This window comes from Muntiacus reevesi, chromosome 3, assembly GCF_963930625.1.
Source record: "Muntiacus reevesi chromosome 3, mMunRee1.1, whole genome shotgun sequence".
In the NCBI taxonomy this organism is placed as follows: Eukaryota; Metazoa; Chordata; class Mammalia; order Artiodactyla; family Cervidae; genus Muntiacus; species Muntiacus reevesi.
The window spans coordinates 151,073,714-151,088,996 of NC_089251.1; the positions used below are offsets into that span (position 1 = coordinate 151,073,714).

Genomic DNA, 15,283 nt, shown 5'->3' on the forward strand with positions numbered 1-15,283 from the left:
CATCAGGAGAGCACATGCTTTAGTATTCTAAAGCATTGATGATTTAAGAAAATTTAATATGTAGTTCTATTTTGGGAGGATAGCATATGTTTTAGTATTTTATGTGTTGATAACTTTTTCTTTAATTAATGTGTGGTTCACATCTGAGACTGATGACTTTACTTGAGTAGCTGGAGACTTCTTGGCAGCCTCAGAGAAGACTAGGCATTTCCACTCGCTGCAGACACCCCAGGTTGTCTAGAGCCTAATGCTATAATGGCACTTGTTGTACGTCCTGCTCCCAGAGGATGTTCCCCTCAGGATCCATTTCCGTTTATTTATTCAGAGAATATTGACTGTGGAACTAGTCAGTATGAGGCATTAGAGGGGCTAAAAATGAATGAAGTAACCAACACTTGGGTTATTGAAAATATTTATATGATTTTGAGTAAATGTATCATTGTGCATATCATCAATTCAATGGACATGAGTTTGAACAAGCTCCGGGAGTTGGTGGTAGTCAGGGAAGCCTGATGTGCTGCAGTCCATGGGATCGGAAAGAGTCGGACATGACTAAGTAACTGAACTGAACTGAGGTATGATAAATAAATTTTATTCCAGACCAGATTTGGCAGATTATATAATAATAGTTATCTTTAGATTCATTAGTTTACTGTACAGAACAGTTTACAATGAAGAAAATATAAGAAAAACAATTTAGTATCATGATTTTCAATTTAGCTGATATGAATTCTCATTGATTCATAAGATGTAGTTCCTAAAGAACTTAATTTATCACAGTTCGAAGCTAAATTTTAGTTTTAAGTGTGGCTTTTCTAATACAATAAAAATATATCCTGCTAATATAAATAGTAAATTCTTGTTATTGCTGTTCAGTCGCTAAGTCTTGTCTGTGATGTAATGGAGTGCAACACACCAGTCTTCCCTGTCCTTCACTATCTCCTGGAGTTTGCTCAAACTCATATCCATTGAGTCAGTGATGCCATCCAGCCATCTCATCCTCTGCCGCCGCCTTCTCCTCCTGCCCTCAGTCTTTCCCAGCATCAAATCCTACTCAGAAGCTTTTGGTACTCACAGCTCCCTGTGAGTACTAGAAGGACTCATGGGATCTAAGACAGAGCGTTTGGAGTTAGGATCTCTGTTGTTGCAGTTTCTCTTTTGTCATCTGTTTTTCATCTCTGCTGGTCTCTGTGGGCTTTATTCTGCAGTGAGGGCGAAGGCTTTCAGTAACTTCAGATTAGTATACTCAGAGTCTTCCAAGTCTTGTGAAAAACACCTTTCTTCCTATCAGTATAGTAGTCCTTGGAAAGAATTGGGATTTTCTCTAGTTAGTCACACACACCCTCCTTCATGTTGCTTTGGAGATGGGACAACATGATTGACAGCTCACCACAACCACAGAACATACAGGCGTGAAAAGCGGAAAGGGAAGCGTGTTGGATAGCCACAGACCATGTATGTTTACTTTGCCTGGCCTGATTGAGATTGTTCACCTCATTTGTTTTTTTTGTTCAGTTGCTACGTCATCTTCGACTCTGCAACCTCATAGACTGTAGCATTCCAGGCTCCTCTATCCTCCACTATCTCCTGGAGTTTGCTCAGATTCATGTTGAGTCAGTGATGTTATCTAACCATCTTATCCTCTGCTGCCTCTTTCTCCTTTTGCCTTCAATCTTTCCCACTGAAAGATTTTTCAATTGAAAGATCATTGCAGTTGAAAACCTAATACCTTTGTAGTAAAAAGAAATTGATTATTTTTAAGTTGTGCAGTATGGCAAGTTATGATAAAAATGTAGATAATGCTCTACTCTGTATATGTGCCAGGTCAAAAAATTTTTGTTCAAAGGGATTCTGACTACATTGAGTAATTATATCGTATTTTCTTTCAGGCCCTTGAGGAATATTTGGGAAAATGTAACAAGCAAATTGACGATATTGTCACCTTGGTTCGTGGCAAATTGTCCAAGCAAAATCGTGTTACTCTGGGAGCCCTTGTGGTGCTGGATGTCCATGCTAGAGATGTTCTCACAACACTTGTTAAAAAGAAAGTTAGTGATGACTCAGACTTTGAATGGTTAAGTCAGCTTAGGTACTATTGGCAAGTAAGTAATATCACTGAATGTTATTACACAGCAATTTCAGATCACAACTGTTTAATTTGTTCTTTCTAGCTCACATAGGTGATAGTATTGGTAATACAGAATTTTTCTTGCTGATGGCTAACTATACCCAAACAAGCCTTCACCACAGTGAAGATTGAGGCAGCCAAAAACTGTATGTCATGTGTATGAAAACTATGTGTATATCTATATCCAAATACATAGTTACATAGAAATACACATTCACATATAGACACACAAAAACTATGAGGAATTATAAGAACTTACTCAGTTGAAATTAGTCATGCTTGCTGAATCTGCAAAATGTTGAAACTAATCAGTTTAAATTTTTTTTTTATTCCTGATACATCTAAAGAATGTACAAATCAGAATGTTTTAGTCTGACTTAGTCATTAAACTTTTCTCTTATTGATCAGTTGAAGGAACCTAAAATATGATCTGGAGGAAGGCTTTTATCAGCGGATCTGGGTGGCTGGTGAGGGCAGTCACCGTCAGGGGAGCAGGAGGAGCAGAAACAGTACAGTGAGCAAGGTTGGGCCTGTTGAGGGTGGGAAGAGAGCGCTGATTATTGGAGATACAGACTCGAAAATTCTCATCATAGTCACTTTTGTGAAAGGTTTTGGGGGTGTATGGTGTGGAAGGAGAAGAGATAAAAGAACCAGAACCCTGGAACACTATATGAGGCTGTGTGCATAGTGGTTAGGAGCTCAGACTGTGGAATCATAGCTTCTAATGCTGTATCTTCCCCTTACCAGTTGTGTGGCATTGGCAAGTTAAGTTGCTCTCTTCAGGCACCAGCTTCCTTACATATAAAATGGTGATGATGATAATACTCTATAGTGAAAACTCATGGAACAAATGATTGAAAATATAGAAGAATAAAGAACTATCTAAAAGAATAATTAAGAAAGCAATCCCATTTATAATTGCTCAAAAAAATAAAATACCTAGGAATAAATTTAACCAAAAAGGTGAAGGCCCTATAAACTGAACAATATAAGATGTTAATGAAAGAAATTTAAGACACGAATAAAGGGAAAGATCTGTGTTCATGGATTGGCAGGATTAACATAGTTAAAATGTCCATACTTCCCAAAGCAATCTACAGATTGCTATCAAATTTCTATCAAAATTCCAATGGCATATTTAACAAAAAACAGAACAAACAATCCTAATATTTTTTATGGAAACAGAAAAAACCCCAAATAGAAAAGCAATCTTGAGAAAGAACAAAGCTGGAAGCATCACACTTCCTGATTTCAAGTTATATTACAAAGCTAAAGTAATAAATGAAGCTAAAGCTTAAGTAATAAAACCAGTATGGTATTGCCATAAAAACAGACACATAGATCACTGGAACAAAACAGAGTCCAGAAATAAATCTACATATGTTTGGTAATTTATGACAAAGAAACCAAGAATATAAAATGTGGGAAGGACAATCTCTTTAATAAATAGTGTTGGGAAAACTGGAATACCACATGCAAAAGTATGAAATAGGACTTACATCATACCTGAAAATTAACTCAAAATCGATTAAAGAATTGATTGTAAGACCTGAAACCATAAAACTCTTAGAGGAAAACCTTGATGGTAAGCTCCTTGACTTTGGTAATAGGGATTTTTTTTTTAATTTGACACCCAAATCAAAGGCAACAAAAGCAAAAAAACAAAAACAAAAACAAGTGGGACTACATCAAATTAAAGGCCTTTTGTACATCAAGGGAGACCATCAGAATGAGAAGGCAACCTACTGAATAGGAGAAAATATTTGCAAATTATGTATCTGATGAGAGGTTAAATCCGAAATAAAAAACACATACCATGGGATCTCATTATATGTCGAATCTAAAAAACAAAAGAAAATGAAACAAAGAACAACATGAAACAAGCTGATAGATAAAGAAAACAGACTGGGGGTTCCCAAAGGCTGGGGGTTTGGGTTGAGAGGTGAGAGAAGTGGGTAAAGGGAGTCAAAAGGTTCAAACTTCCGAGTACAAAACAAGTAATTCATGGGGATGTAGTATACAGCATGACAACAGTAGTTAATAATACTGTTTTGCATGCTTGAAAGTTGCTAAGAGTAGATCTTCAAAGTTCTCACAGGAAAAAATTTCTGTTACTATGTATGATGATGAATGTTGATTTATTATGATGATCATTCTGTAATAAATGTAAGAATGGAATAATGTTATGTACCTGAAACTAATATAATATTGTATGTCAGTTATACCTTAATAAAATAGTGTTAGCAAACGTAAAGAAAATATGAGAAAAACAAATATATTTTACAAAGTTCTATGGGAAAAATTGAAGCCAGTGACTTCCAGTCTCATCCAAGGAAATTAGATATTGAATTCTTCTACTGAATTAAATGATGTCTGAAAAGCGAATTTTAAAGATATTGTTTATAGCATGGCTATTATTTATTAAAGAGCTAGAGATTTCATATTATTTAAATTTTATAGTTTAAGCTAACTTCATTTTGTCTGATTTATATTAGGAAAATAATTTAGAAACAAAGATGATCAATGCTGGTTTACGATATGGATATGAATATCTGGGCAATTCCCCTAGGCTGGTTATTACTCCACTCACTGACAGATGTTACAGGTAAACTCATTTATTTAAAGATCTAATTGGAAAAAAAACTTTCACTCATCTCTAGATCACTTAATTTTTTTAAGTACCAAAATATATCCTCTGTTATATTTCCTGGACTATTCTTTTCGCAACTCGACCTTCATTTCTTTCTCTGCTGACTTTGTCCTCTCTAGACCTCTCAGCCCTGAATGCTGCTGGGCAGCGCTGTCACTCTGCATTGTTGGTTTCTCCTCCTTCCTGAGCCGTCCTGACCGCTCCCTTGGATGATTGGAGGCTCCTGCTTCACCCCTTGGACTGTGTTTTCATGTAGCGCTTTGTGTCCTGCTTCACAGCTTCCTGATGTTCTCGTCTGCTCTTAGGCTTTTTAAAAAATGCCTTTATGTATGTGTTTGGCTGCACGTGGTCTTAGCTATGGCATGTGGGAGGTTTGATCTTTGTTGTGGTATGAGAACTCTTAGCTGTGGCATGCGGGATCTAGCTCCCTGACCAGGAATTGAGCGCGGGGATATCTGCATTGAGAGCTCGGAGCTATCTGCATTGAGAGCTCGGAGTCGTAGCCACTGGACCACCGGGGAAATCTCTATTCTCAGACTTTAACAACCCACATCCTGAAGATCCCCAAACCAGCGCCTCCAGCCAAGGCCTCTCTCCTATGAGGCTTCACCACACACATACTGGTGGATAGCTCCATTGTATATCCCAGAGGTATTTATGTGTACATTATTTTCTGTTGTCCTTCTGAATAATAGAAGACATGTATTTTTAACTTCCAGTTTCCATTCACCATATTCCAGATTTTTTAAATACTAAATTAAAGTTCATTTTTTCATTTTCTTCCAACTCTAAGTAGTTTATTGACTAAACTAGTTTCAGGATGCAAGCAGAAAGCAGTTTTATCCTTTTTTATCATTATTCTTTTAAACTTGCTCTATCAAATATTATCCCCATTTATGGATAAAATCTAGGATCACTCTACTCTTTCTCGGATATTCCCCACTTTTTCTGGTGACTCTAATATATTAATAAATAGTTATTCTTTTCAGATGTTAAAAGTCCATTCAGGTATAAAATGAGTTACTATTTTTCATGCAGTTTAAAATGTCCCTTCCTCCCAGTTCAAGCTTGACTCAAGCTTGTGGCCTGCATTTGGGAATGTATTGATAAACGTGGTCAATCTTTTTGTCATTATTATCCCTATCCATTGCACCCTCCCCTCAATAGCCCTTCCTTTTGGCTTCTCCAGTGTTGGGAGTTGATAGAGGAGAGGTGAAGGAAAGGGAGAGGTAGGTTTACAGGTGACAGGTGTCTTGGGTATCAACTATCTTTTGCTCTCTAGTGCCTTCCATGGTGGCACAAGTTCAGACGTACCAGATGCCCCAAGGGATGTTCATGTGGGTTTTGGGAAGCCCCCGATCACCTGATCCTCCCACCTGTAGAAAATGCCTTCTCTGGCTGGCTTCTGGTAACTTTTGCTTTAGCCTCTACTGAGGTCCCCACACACAGACCCTCCTCCTGGGGTCTTCTCTGATTCTACGTGGGTCTACTGCACCTGGGCCCATTCGGCTTAACTCAAGCCTGGCTCCCTACCAGTAGGATCTAGGTCTTGTCAGGTGATACACTCGTGTTTTGCCATCAGTAAGAGTGCATCTTTCTTACTGTCCCCGTTTTCTCCTACTCTGTCATCAGGAGAAACTACAGGCATCCTCTTGACTAAATATTTTAAAGCTCTCCGCCTAGGGGTTTAGTCAAAATTCTAATACAAGCTGATCTCTATTTATTACACATTTTTACAACTAATATATAGGTAGGTTTGCCAAAAATTTTATCATTGTCTTTACTCACCATGGCTTTTTCCTTTGTCTAATTTTTGCTTTAATTTTTCTCCTTCTGAAGCAATAACTTTTAGTCATTTTTCAAGTGAGGCTCTACAAGTAGTGAGCTATACCAGTATTTATCTAAAAATGCCTCTTTGTTGTTGTTTAGTAGCTCAGTTGTTTCCAACTCTTTGTGACCCCATGGACTACAGCACTCCAGGCCTCCCTGTCCTTCACCATCTCACAGAGCTTGCTCAAACTCATGCCCATTGAGTTGGTAATGCCATCCAACCATCTCATCCTCTGTTGTCCCCTTCTCCCCCGGTCTTCAATCTTTCCCAGCATCAGGTTCTTTTCCAATGAGTCAACTCTTAATATTGGAGCTTCAACTTCAGCATCAGTTCTTCCATTGAATATTCAGGACTGATTTCCTTTAGGATGGACTGGTTGGATCTCCTTGCAGTCCAAGAGGATCTCAAGAGTCTTCTCAACACCACAGTTCAAAAGCATCAATTCTTTGGCACTCAGCCTTCTTTATGGTCCAACTCTCACATAAATACATGACTACTGGAAACACCATAGCTTTGACTATATGGGCCTTTGTTGGTAAAGTAATGTCTCTGCTTTTTAATAGATTCCTTGTAGCTTTTAATACACTGTCTAGGTTTGTCATAGATTTTCTTCTGAGGAGTAAGCATCTTTTAATTTCATGGCTGCAGTCACCATCTGCAGTGATTTTGGAGCCCAAGAAAATAGTCTGTCACTGTTTCTATTGTTTCCCCATCTCTTTGCCATGAGGTGATGGGACTGGGTGCCACAGTCTTCATTTTTTTAATGTTGAGTTTTAAGCCAGTTTTTTCACTCTCCTCTTTCACCTTCATCAAGAGGCTCTTTAGTTCCTCTTTGCTTTCTGCCATAAGGATGGTGTCATCTGCATATCTGAGGTGATTGATGTTTCTCCTGGCAGTCTTGATTCCAGCTTCATCCAGCCCTGCATTTTGCATGGTGTACTCTGCATATAAGTTTAAAATGCCTCTTCTTCTTCTTTTTTTCTTGGTCTTCATTAGATTGTTGTTGTTCAGTCTCTCAGTTGTGTCCAACTCTTTGAGACCCCATGGACTGCAGCACACCAGACTTCCCTGTCCTTCACTGTCTCCCAGAGTTTGTTCAGACTCATACCCATTTAGTCGATGATGCTATCCAACCATCTCATCTTCTGTCACCCTCTTTTCCTCCTGCCCTAAATTTTCCTCAGCATCAGGGTCCTTTCCAATAGATTGAAAAGTGAAGTTGCTCAGTCGTGTCCGATTCTTTGTGGCCCCATGGACTGTAGCCTACTAGGCTTCTCCGTCCATGGGATTTTCCAGGCAAGTGTACTGGAGTGGGTTGCCATTTCCTTCTGCAATAGATTGTGAGTGAGTGAGTGAAGTCACTCAGTCAACTGCAGATGAATGGTAATTTCCCCTCAGCTCTCCAAAGATGTGATTCTACTGGCATTTTATTGCTACTGCTGACTAGCCTATTATTCTAATTATTAGTGTTATTCCTTTATAAGTAACTTTCTCCATTGTAGTTTTTAAAGTGTTCTCTTTATTGTTGATGTTCACTGGATGTTATTAGATGTGAAAGGGTTTTTATTTATCCTCCTTGGAACTTTTTCCAGTTAATATCTTTCTTCAATTTTAGCAAATTTTCAGCCATTGTTTTTAGAGTTTTGCCTTCTCCCCATTCTCTTCCTTCTTTCTTCTATGTCTTTAACTTTTCTTACTATTGGCCTCTCTCCCTGGGCGATTTCCTCCTACTTATCTTCTAGTGCATAATTCTGTTTCTGTATGTTTTCCCTGCTATTTATTCTGTTCATTGAATTTTCAAAAGTTAAGAGATTATATTTTTATTGCTAGATTTCAAGTTTCCCCTTTTATGAGATTGACTTCCTTTTCCCCTCACAATTGTCTGATGTCTATTGCTTTTTATTTAAAATCTTCCTAAACCACCAGGATACCAAAGAAGGCAGAGTGCCATATATACAGTAGCCCTCTCAGACCATTGTCCAACTGCCTAACTGCCTTTGTCACTGCAAGTCTGATTCTTAATTTTGATCTCTCTTTCTGGTTATAACTGTGAGCTCATTTTAATAGGATTGTTTCCCCAGGTGGTCTCCCATTTCTCAAATGTGGAGGTGTCCATCTGGAACAGTTTTACATTTATCTCTGTGGAGGGCTCTAGGGTTTTCTCTGGTCCAGAAAAAAATTTTAATGTTAATTTCTCAGTTTGGGTTCATATGCCCATCAGTAGCGGAGAAGGCGATGGCACCCCACTCCAGTACACTTGCCTGGAAAATCCCGTGGATGGAGGAGCCTGGTGGGCTGCAGTCCATGGGGTCGCTAAGAGTCGGACACGATTAAGCGACTTCACTGTCACTTTTCACTTTCACTCATTGGAGAAGGAAATGGCAACCCACTCCAGTGTTCTTGCTGGAGAATCCCAGAGACGGGGGAGCCTGGTGGGCTGACATCTATGGGGTCGCACAGAGTCGGACACGACTGAAGTGACTTAGCAGTAGCTGCAGCAGCCCATCAGTAGCTGTTCCCTTCTCCAGCAGATCTTTCCAATCCAGGGATCAAACTGGAGTCTTCTGCATTGCAAGTGGATTCTTTACCAGCTGAGCTACCAGGGAATGGAAATTTGATGCCACCCTCTATGAATGATGTTGATTTCTCACTGGGCACTGCATGAAGTATAAGCTTCCTGTGCCTTCATTGACTCTTCTTTGTCTCCTGAGTAGGCTGCTGAAGTAATTTTAGTTCCCATTTGCGCCCAAGGCAACCTTTCAAACCTTCTGGGTTTAAATAGTGAATCCATTCCGGCTCCTCAGCTTGCTCAGTCCTAAGAACTTTTGTTTCTGTGTGGGTATAAATGCACTTGTGTTTATTTACAAATTCTAAACCAATGTGCACCTCTACAGCCTTCACACCTAATTACTTTTCCAGCTATGCATTGCCTCTTCTTTGATAATTTGCTTTTCATTCTCTCAAAAATGGTTCTGTATTTCAAAAGTTATCATTTTTTATGTAGCATTTCCATATGCTTGCAGTAGGGTAATTGGATGGTTCAGGATCAACTGAATTCTCCAGAAGTCAGCATTGAATTTCAAAGGTGAGCTTGTTCTGATTTTGTCACATATACAGCTATTCAGAAGTAAAATATAAAACAGACAAAGATTTTCATAGGTTAGTAGGAAGGAAGGAATTTTTGCTGAGGAAATAGAAAATTTGGCTCTTGATTTAACTTTTTTTCTGAATGTGTATAAAAATCACATTATCACACAGAGATTGTTTATTTCTTATATTTCAGAACCTTGTTTGGAGCCCTTCATCTGCACCTTGGAGGAGCACCTGAGGGGCCAGCTGGCACAGGAAAGACCGAAACTACTAAAGATTTAGCCAAAGCTGTAGCCAAGCAATGTGTCGTTTTCAACTGCTCTGATGGGTTGGACTATCTGGCTCTAGGAAAATTCTTTAAGGTTTGAGTTAACTCCTCATTTATGATATGATAACTTCTCAGAAAGACTTTTTATAATGAAACATAATTTGATGCAAATAAAAGACTTGCTGTAAGTAGAGTTATATTAAAAGCTTATTTGAGAAGGGGTTCTACCTCCCTCTCAGATAGTAAAGAATCCGCCTGCAACGTAGGAGACCCAGGTTCAATCCCTAGGTCAGGAAGATCCCCTGGAGAAGGAGATGGCAGCTCACTCCAGTATCCTTGCCATAGATTTACATGGACAGGGGAGCCTGGTGGGCTGCAGTCCTTTGGGTTGCAGAGTGGGACAAGACTGAACTGACTAACATTTTCACACTTTCTACCTCCCTCTTCAGTCCTTGCTTTATAAAGGGTCAGTATTCCTGATAGTAATGAATGAATGGTGTCCCTTCAATGCACTGGACAGCTAGAAGTTTGAGAACCATTAATTTGAGTGAAAGTCGCTTAGTTGTGTCCGAGTCTTTGTGACCCCATTAGTCCATGGAATTCTCCAGGCCAGAATACTGGAGTGGGTAGCCTTTCCCCTCTCTGGGGATCTTCCCAACCCAGCAATTGAACCCAGGTATCCCGCACTGCAGGCAGATTCTTTACCAGCTGAGCCACAAGACAGGCCCAAGAATACTGGAGCGGGTAGCCTATCCCTTCTCCAGTGGATCTTCCTGACACAGGAATTGAACCTGGGTCTCCTGCATTTCAGGTGGATTCTTTACCAACTGAGGTATATTGCATCATGTAAATAATGAGTTCTCTAAAGACTTCATTATTAATGAGTTACAATTCAATAATTTACTTTTATAGACACATTCTATTTAATCTTTTTGGTGAACTTGAAATCCTTTTGTTTTTTCTTTTTTTTTTTCTTATTCTGAGTCAGACTCCCACGCTTACAAGTTGGTAAGATTGCAAAAGGGGGAGTGAAAGATATAAAGTCCCTGGCTAAATTCATTGGTGTAACCTTTGATCATCTGGTCAATTTGATGCTTTGTTGCTATAGTTTGTTGTTCCTTAAAATATTAGGTGGCACAGTTGAACACAAAATTATCCATGTGGGATTATGAGTTCCACTTACTTGTTTTTTAATTTCTATTTTTGTATACTTTGCAAATTGCAATTTAATGATTCTTTAATCCTTAACTTTCAGATATCTCCAGAAAAAGTTAACGTTAAAAGAATACTCAAATCATTTGTGTACCTATGATTGATTCGTGTTGATGTCTGGCAGAAACCAATCCAATATTGTAAAGCAATTATCCTTCAATTAAAAATAAACAAATTTTTAAAAAATTACTAGGCTATCCCACAGTATAAAAGCATTATAAATAAAGAACAAATAAATGTGTTTTAGGATTAAAAAAAAAATACTCACACTAACAAAACATAGTATAACAACCCTACCTTATACAGTAAACTATTCCTGGCTGAAATATGGCCTAGTCGTTTTATAAAAGATTTGGATCATAAGAAATTTCTATATTTGTGACACTGAAACAATTAGAATAATAGTAAAAGAAAGGAAAATATTACAATAAGTAAAATATGAATAAAACATTTGAATGATCAGTAGCTATTTCAATCATCTTCTATAATGATACACAACCTCACTGTAATGATTATTAAAAAAATAAATAGCAAATCTAAAAGGTTCTCTGTGTAGTTTAAATAGCCATTATATTCCTAAACGTTTCAAGAAAATTCTGGTAGGCACTGTTTTCAAATCCAAATAATAATATTCTTAATTCTTTGATATAGATTAATATATTAAAATATTGTTTTGTTATTGATAAGTATTGATTATATGGACAATTTGTATTAGGATCATGCTGAATAATGGGGGTACAAAATTAAAAAGACAGAGATCTTACTAGAACCTCACAATCTGTATAACTCTTTGAACATGTGAATTCATAAGTATTTTGTTCTCTGTGATTTCTAATCCTTTTATTATATCGCGAGTTAGATTTCTAAGTCTTAGAGTCTTCACTAAATAATGAAAATGTACTATTCTTTGACATGCATGATGTTCATGTTTAATCCAGTGTGTTTGAATAGATGGCTTAATATACAGATCCAAGGTTAGCCACTATTAGATATGTGGCATTGTACTAAATACTTAACATCTTATGTGGCATAGCCTTAGTTTCCTTGTATAAAAGATATATACAAAGTGCCATGCATCATGTCTTGCATATACTAGGTACTCAGTGAAATACACATACATACATATACGATCTAGAGGATGCACACTCAATAATCATTTTTGCATTTTTTAAATTTAATCTGAATTTGGACTCAGCTACTCAAGTTTGACTTTCCAGTTTTTCTTTGACCAAATGGCACATAGTTACTTTTGGGGTGGATGTAAGTTAGAATTGCAAGCTGGAGCCTCAAACGGTGTTAATTGGTCATTAAGGTACTCAGGTTACAGGGTAGTCTCATTGACAACAGGAGTCACCTTATTTAAAGGATTATTACAATCCATTCTATGGAGTCTGTAAGGAAAAGCGAATAAAATCAACTTGTAACTAAAAAATAAGAAAGGCTTTGAAATTATAGATATACATCTAAATGCCGAAAAATACACAGAGAAAGTAAAAAAAAAAATCAATTGGAAAATTTTTCAGTTGATCAAACTCTTTATTCATGCAGAATAATGAATTGGTAATAAAAGAGTAAGCTGTCTTTAAAGATAAAGGTGAATAAGCAATTTCCTTGATAGGATATTAAATCCGTGAAAAGATGAGGTGAAAATACAACATTTCACTGTAATATTCAATCAGATAAAATTGAAAATTCTCATTACTCTTTTCTCCCAGGGACTGTTATCTTGTGGAGCCTGGGCTTGCTTTGATGAGTTTAACAGAATTGATTTGGAAGTGCTGTCTGTGGTGGCTCAACAAATTCTTACTATCCAAAGAGGTAATGGGCTAGTTTGTCTCTGCATTGTGTGAAAACAGTAGAAACACAGGACATGGTGAATGACACGAGTCACATTTACATGTGGAATTGCTAAGTCATTTTGTTCTTGATTACCCACAGGTATTAATGCAGGGGCTGATTTACTGGTGTTTGAAGGAACTGAATTAAAACTTGACCCCACGTGTGCTGTCTTTATAACGATGAACCCTGGATATGCTGGACGATCAGAGCTGCCTGATAATCTAAAGGTACAGAAAAGGCCATTATATAATCTGTTTCTTTTCTGTGATTTACAAAGTTAATATATAAAAAGAACATGCTCTCTTGAATTTTACATAAAACATTTCATTTTAGATGTTATATTTTAGACAACTGTTTTAAAAAAATTTTAAAGCTTTGGTTACCTTTAAAAATATGCAATTTCCAGAACTTCTATTTTAAAACTGATCATAAGTATAAAAATTAGAAAACATAGGAAATATTGGAAAAGGTACCCATTCTACTGTTTACTATATGGTATTCCTCAATATTAAATGTTGAAATCAGACAAGTGTGAATACTGGGGGAAGGTCTGTTCATGTTAATATTATAATATGGGCATTTTTCTGTCTTTATTAACATGATTCAAACTGTAAATAAGTTTATTGAACTGTGTTTACAGTTTGACATTTAGATTGCATTTAGTTTTCCTTCATTAAAGATAATACTGCAATGGGAAATTTTTACTTAAGGCTTTTCTCTATTTTAAATTATTTTGTTGGGAGATTCATAGGACCAAGAGCTGTGTTGCTGAATTGCCTTCTAACAGAGGTCGAAACAATTTACATCCCATATCAATTCTCAGTTCTCCTTGATACCTAGCACTGTTTGTTTTCTTGTAAGAACAAAATAGCTAATTGGATAGACTAGAATCTTTATTAAAAAAAAAAAAAACTTTGATTATTAGTGAAACATGACCTTTCCTCCCTATCTTTTTTAGACCTTTTATATGCTTTTCTGGTGAACTGCAAGTTTATGGCTAGTGCATGGAGAAAAATGTTGAATAAATATACAGTGGTAATTGCAGATCCAAAACCAAGTTTTCTGACTCTAAATCCTACATTCCTTCCATTATTCACATTTTTAGAATTGCAGCTTCTTAGATTAGGTGAGGTATTTTTCTTTTCCACCAAAAAACACTTTTGATTGGACCAACTGCTGCCAAGTATTTTTGTGGTATTTCTATTCCTTGCACTTTTCTTTGCTTGATGTGATGTTTTAGTACTTTGCCTTTGTGAAGGAAGGTATGATTTAAAAATGGAAATTAGTAAATCCTCCTTCATCTAAGAAGCATTTTGCAACTTTTTATTCCAATATGCATTTGGAAAAAATATACCTTCCAATATACATTGGAAAAAAGCAAAATGGCTGTCTGAGGAGGCCTTACAAATAGCTGTGAAAAGAAGGGAAGCAAAAAGCAAAGGAGAAAAGGAAAGATATTCCCATTTGATGCAGCATTCCAAAGAATAGCAAGGAGAGATAAGAAAGGCTTCCTCAGCAATCAATGCAAAGAAATAGAGGAAAACAATAGAATGGGAAAGATTAGATCTCTTCAAGAAAATCAGAGCTACCAAGGGAACATTTCATGCAAAGGTGGGCTCAATAAAGGACAGAAATGGTATAGACCTAACAGAAGCAGAAGATATTAAGAAGAGGTGGCAAGAATACACAGAAGAACTGTACAAAAAAGATCTTCATGACCCAGATATTCACGATGGTGTGATTACTCACCTAGAGCCAGACATCCTGGGATGTGAAGTCAAGTGGGCCTTAGAAAGCATCACTACGAACAAAGCTAGTGGAGGTGATGGAATTCCAGTTGAGCTATTTCAAATCCTGAAAGATGATGCTGTGAAAATGTTGCACTCAATATGTCAGCAAATTTGGAAACCTCAGCAGTGGCCACAGGACTGGAAAAGGTCAGTTTTCATTTCAATCCCAAAGAAAGGCAATGCCAAAGAATGCTCAAACTACCGCACAATTGCACTCATCTCACACGCTAGTAAAGTAATGCTCAAAATTCCCCAAGCCAGGCTTCAGCAATACGTGAACCGTGAACTTCCAGATGTTCAAGCTGGTTTTAGAAAAGGCAGAGGAACCAGAGATAAAATTGCCAACATTCGCTGGATCATCAAAAAAGCAAGAGAGTCCAGAAAAACATCTATTTCTGCTTTATTGACTATGCCAAAGCCTTTGACTGTGTGGATCACAAAAAACTGTGGAAAATTCTGAAAGAGATGGGAATAC

At 37.3% G+C, this 15,283-nt stretch overlaps 1 protein-coding gene across 1 annotated transcript in view; it reads left to right on the forward strand.

Moving 5' to 3' along the window:
• The window catches only part of DNAH7 (dynein axonemal heavy chain 7), a 263,405-nt gene that overhangs the window by 96,645 nt on the left and 151,477 nt on the right, over window positions 1-15,283 (forward strand). The window contains exons 23-27 of the mRNA XM_065927706.1: window positions 1,890-2,102; window positions 4,624-4,733; window positions 9,893-10,061; window positions 12,895-12,997; window positions 13,118-13,245. Of these exons, the coding sequence (XP_065783778.1) occupies window positions 1,890-2,102; window positions 4,624-4,733; window positions 9,893-10,061; window positions 12,895-12,997; window positions 13,118-13,245 (723 nt within the window). The remainder of the gene's footprint in view (window positions 1-1,889; window positions 2,103-4,623; window positions 4,734-9,892; window positions 10,062-12,894; window positions 12,998-13,117; window positions 13,246-15,283) is intronic.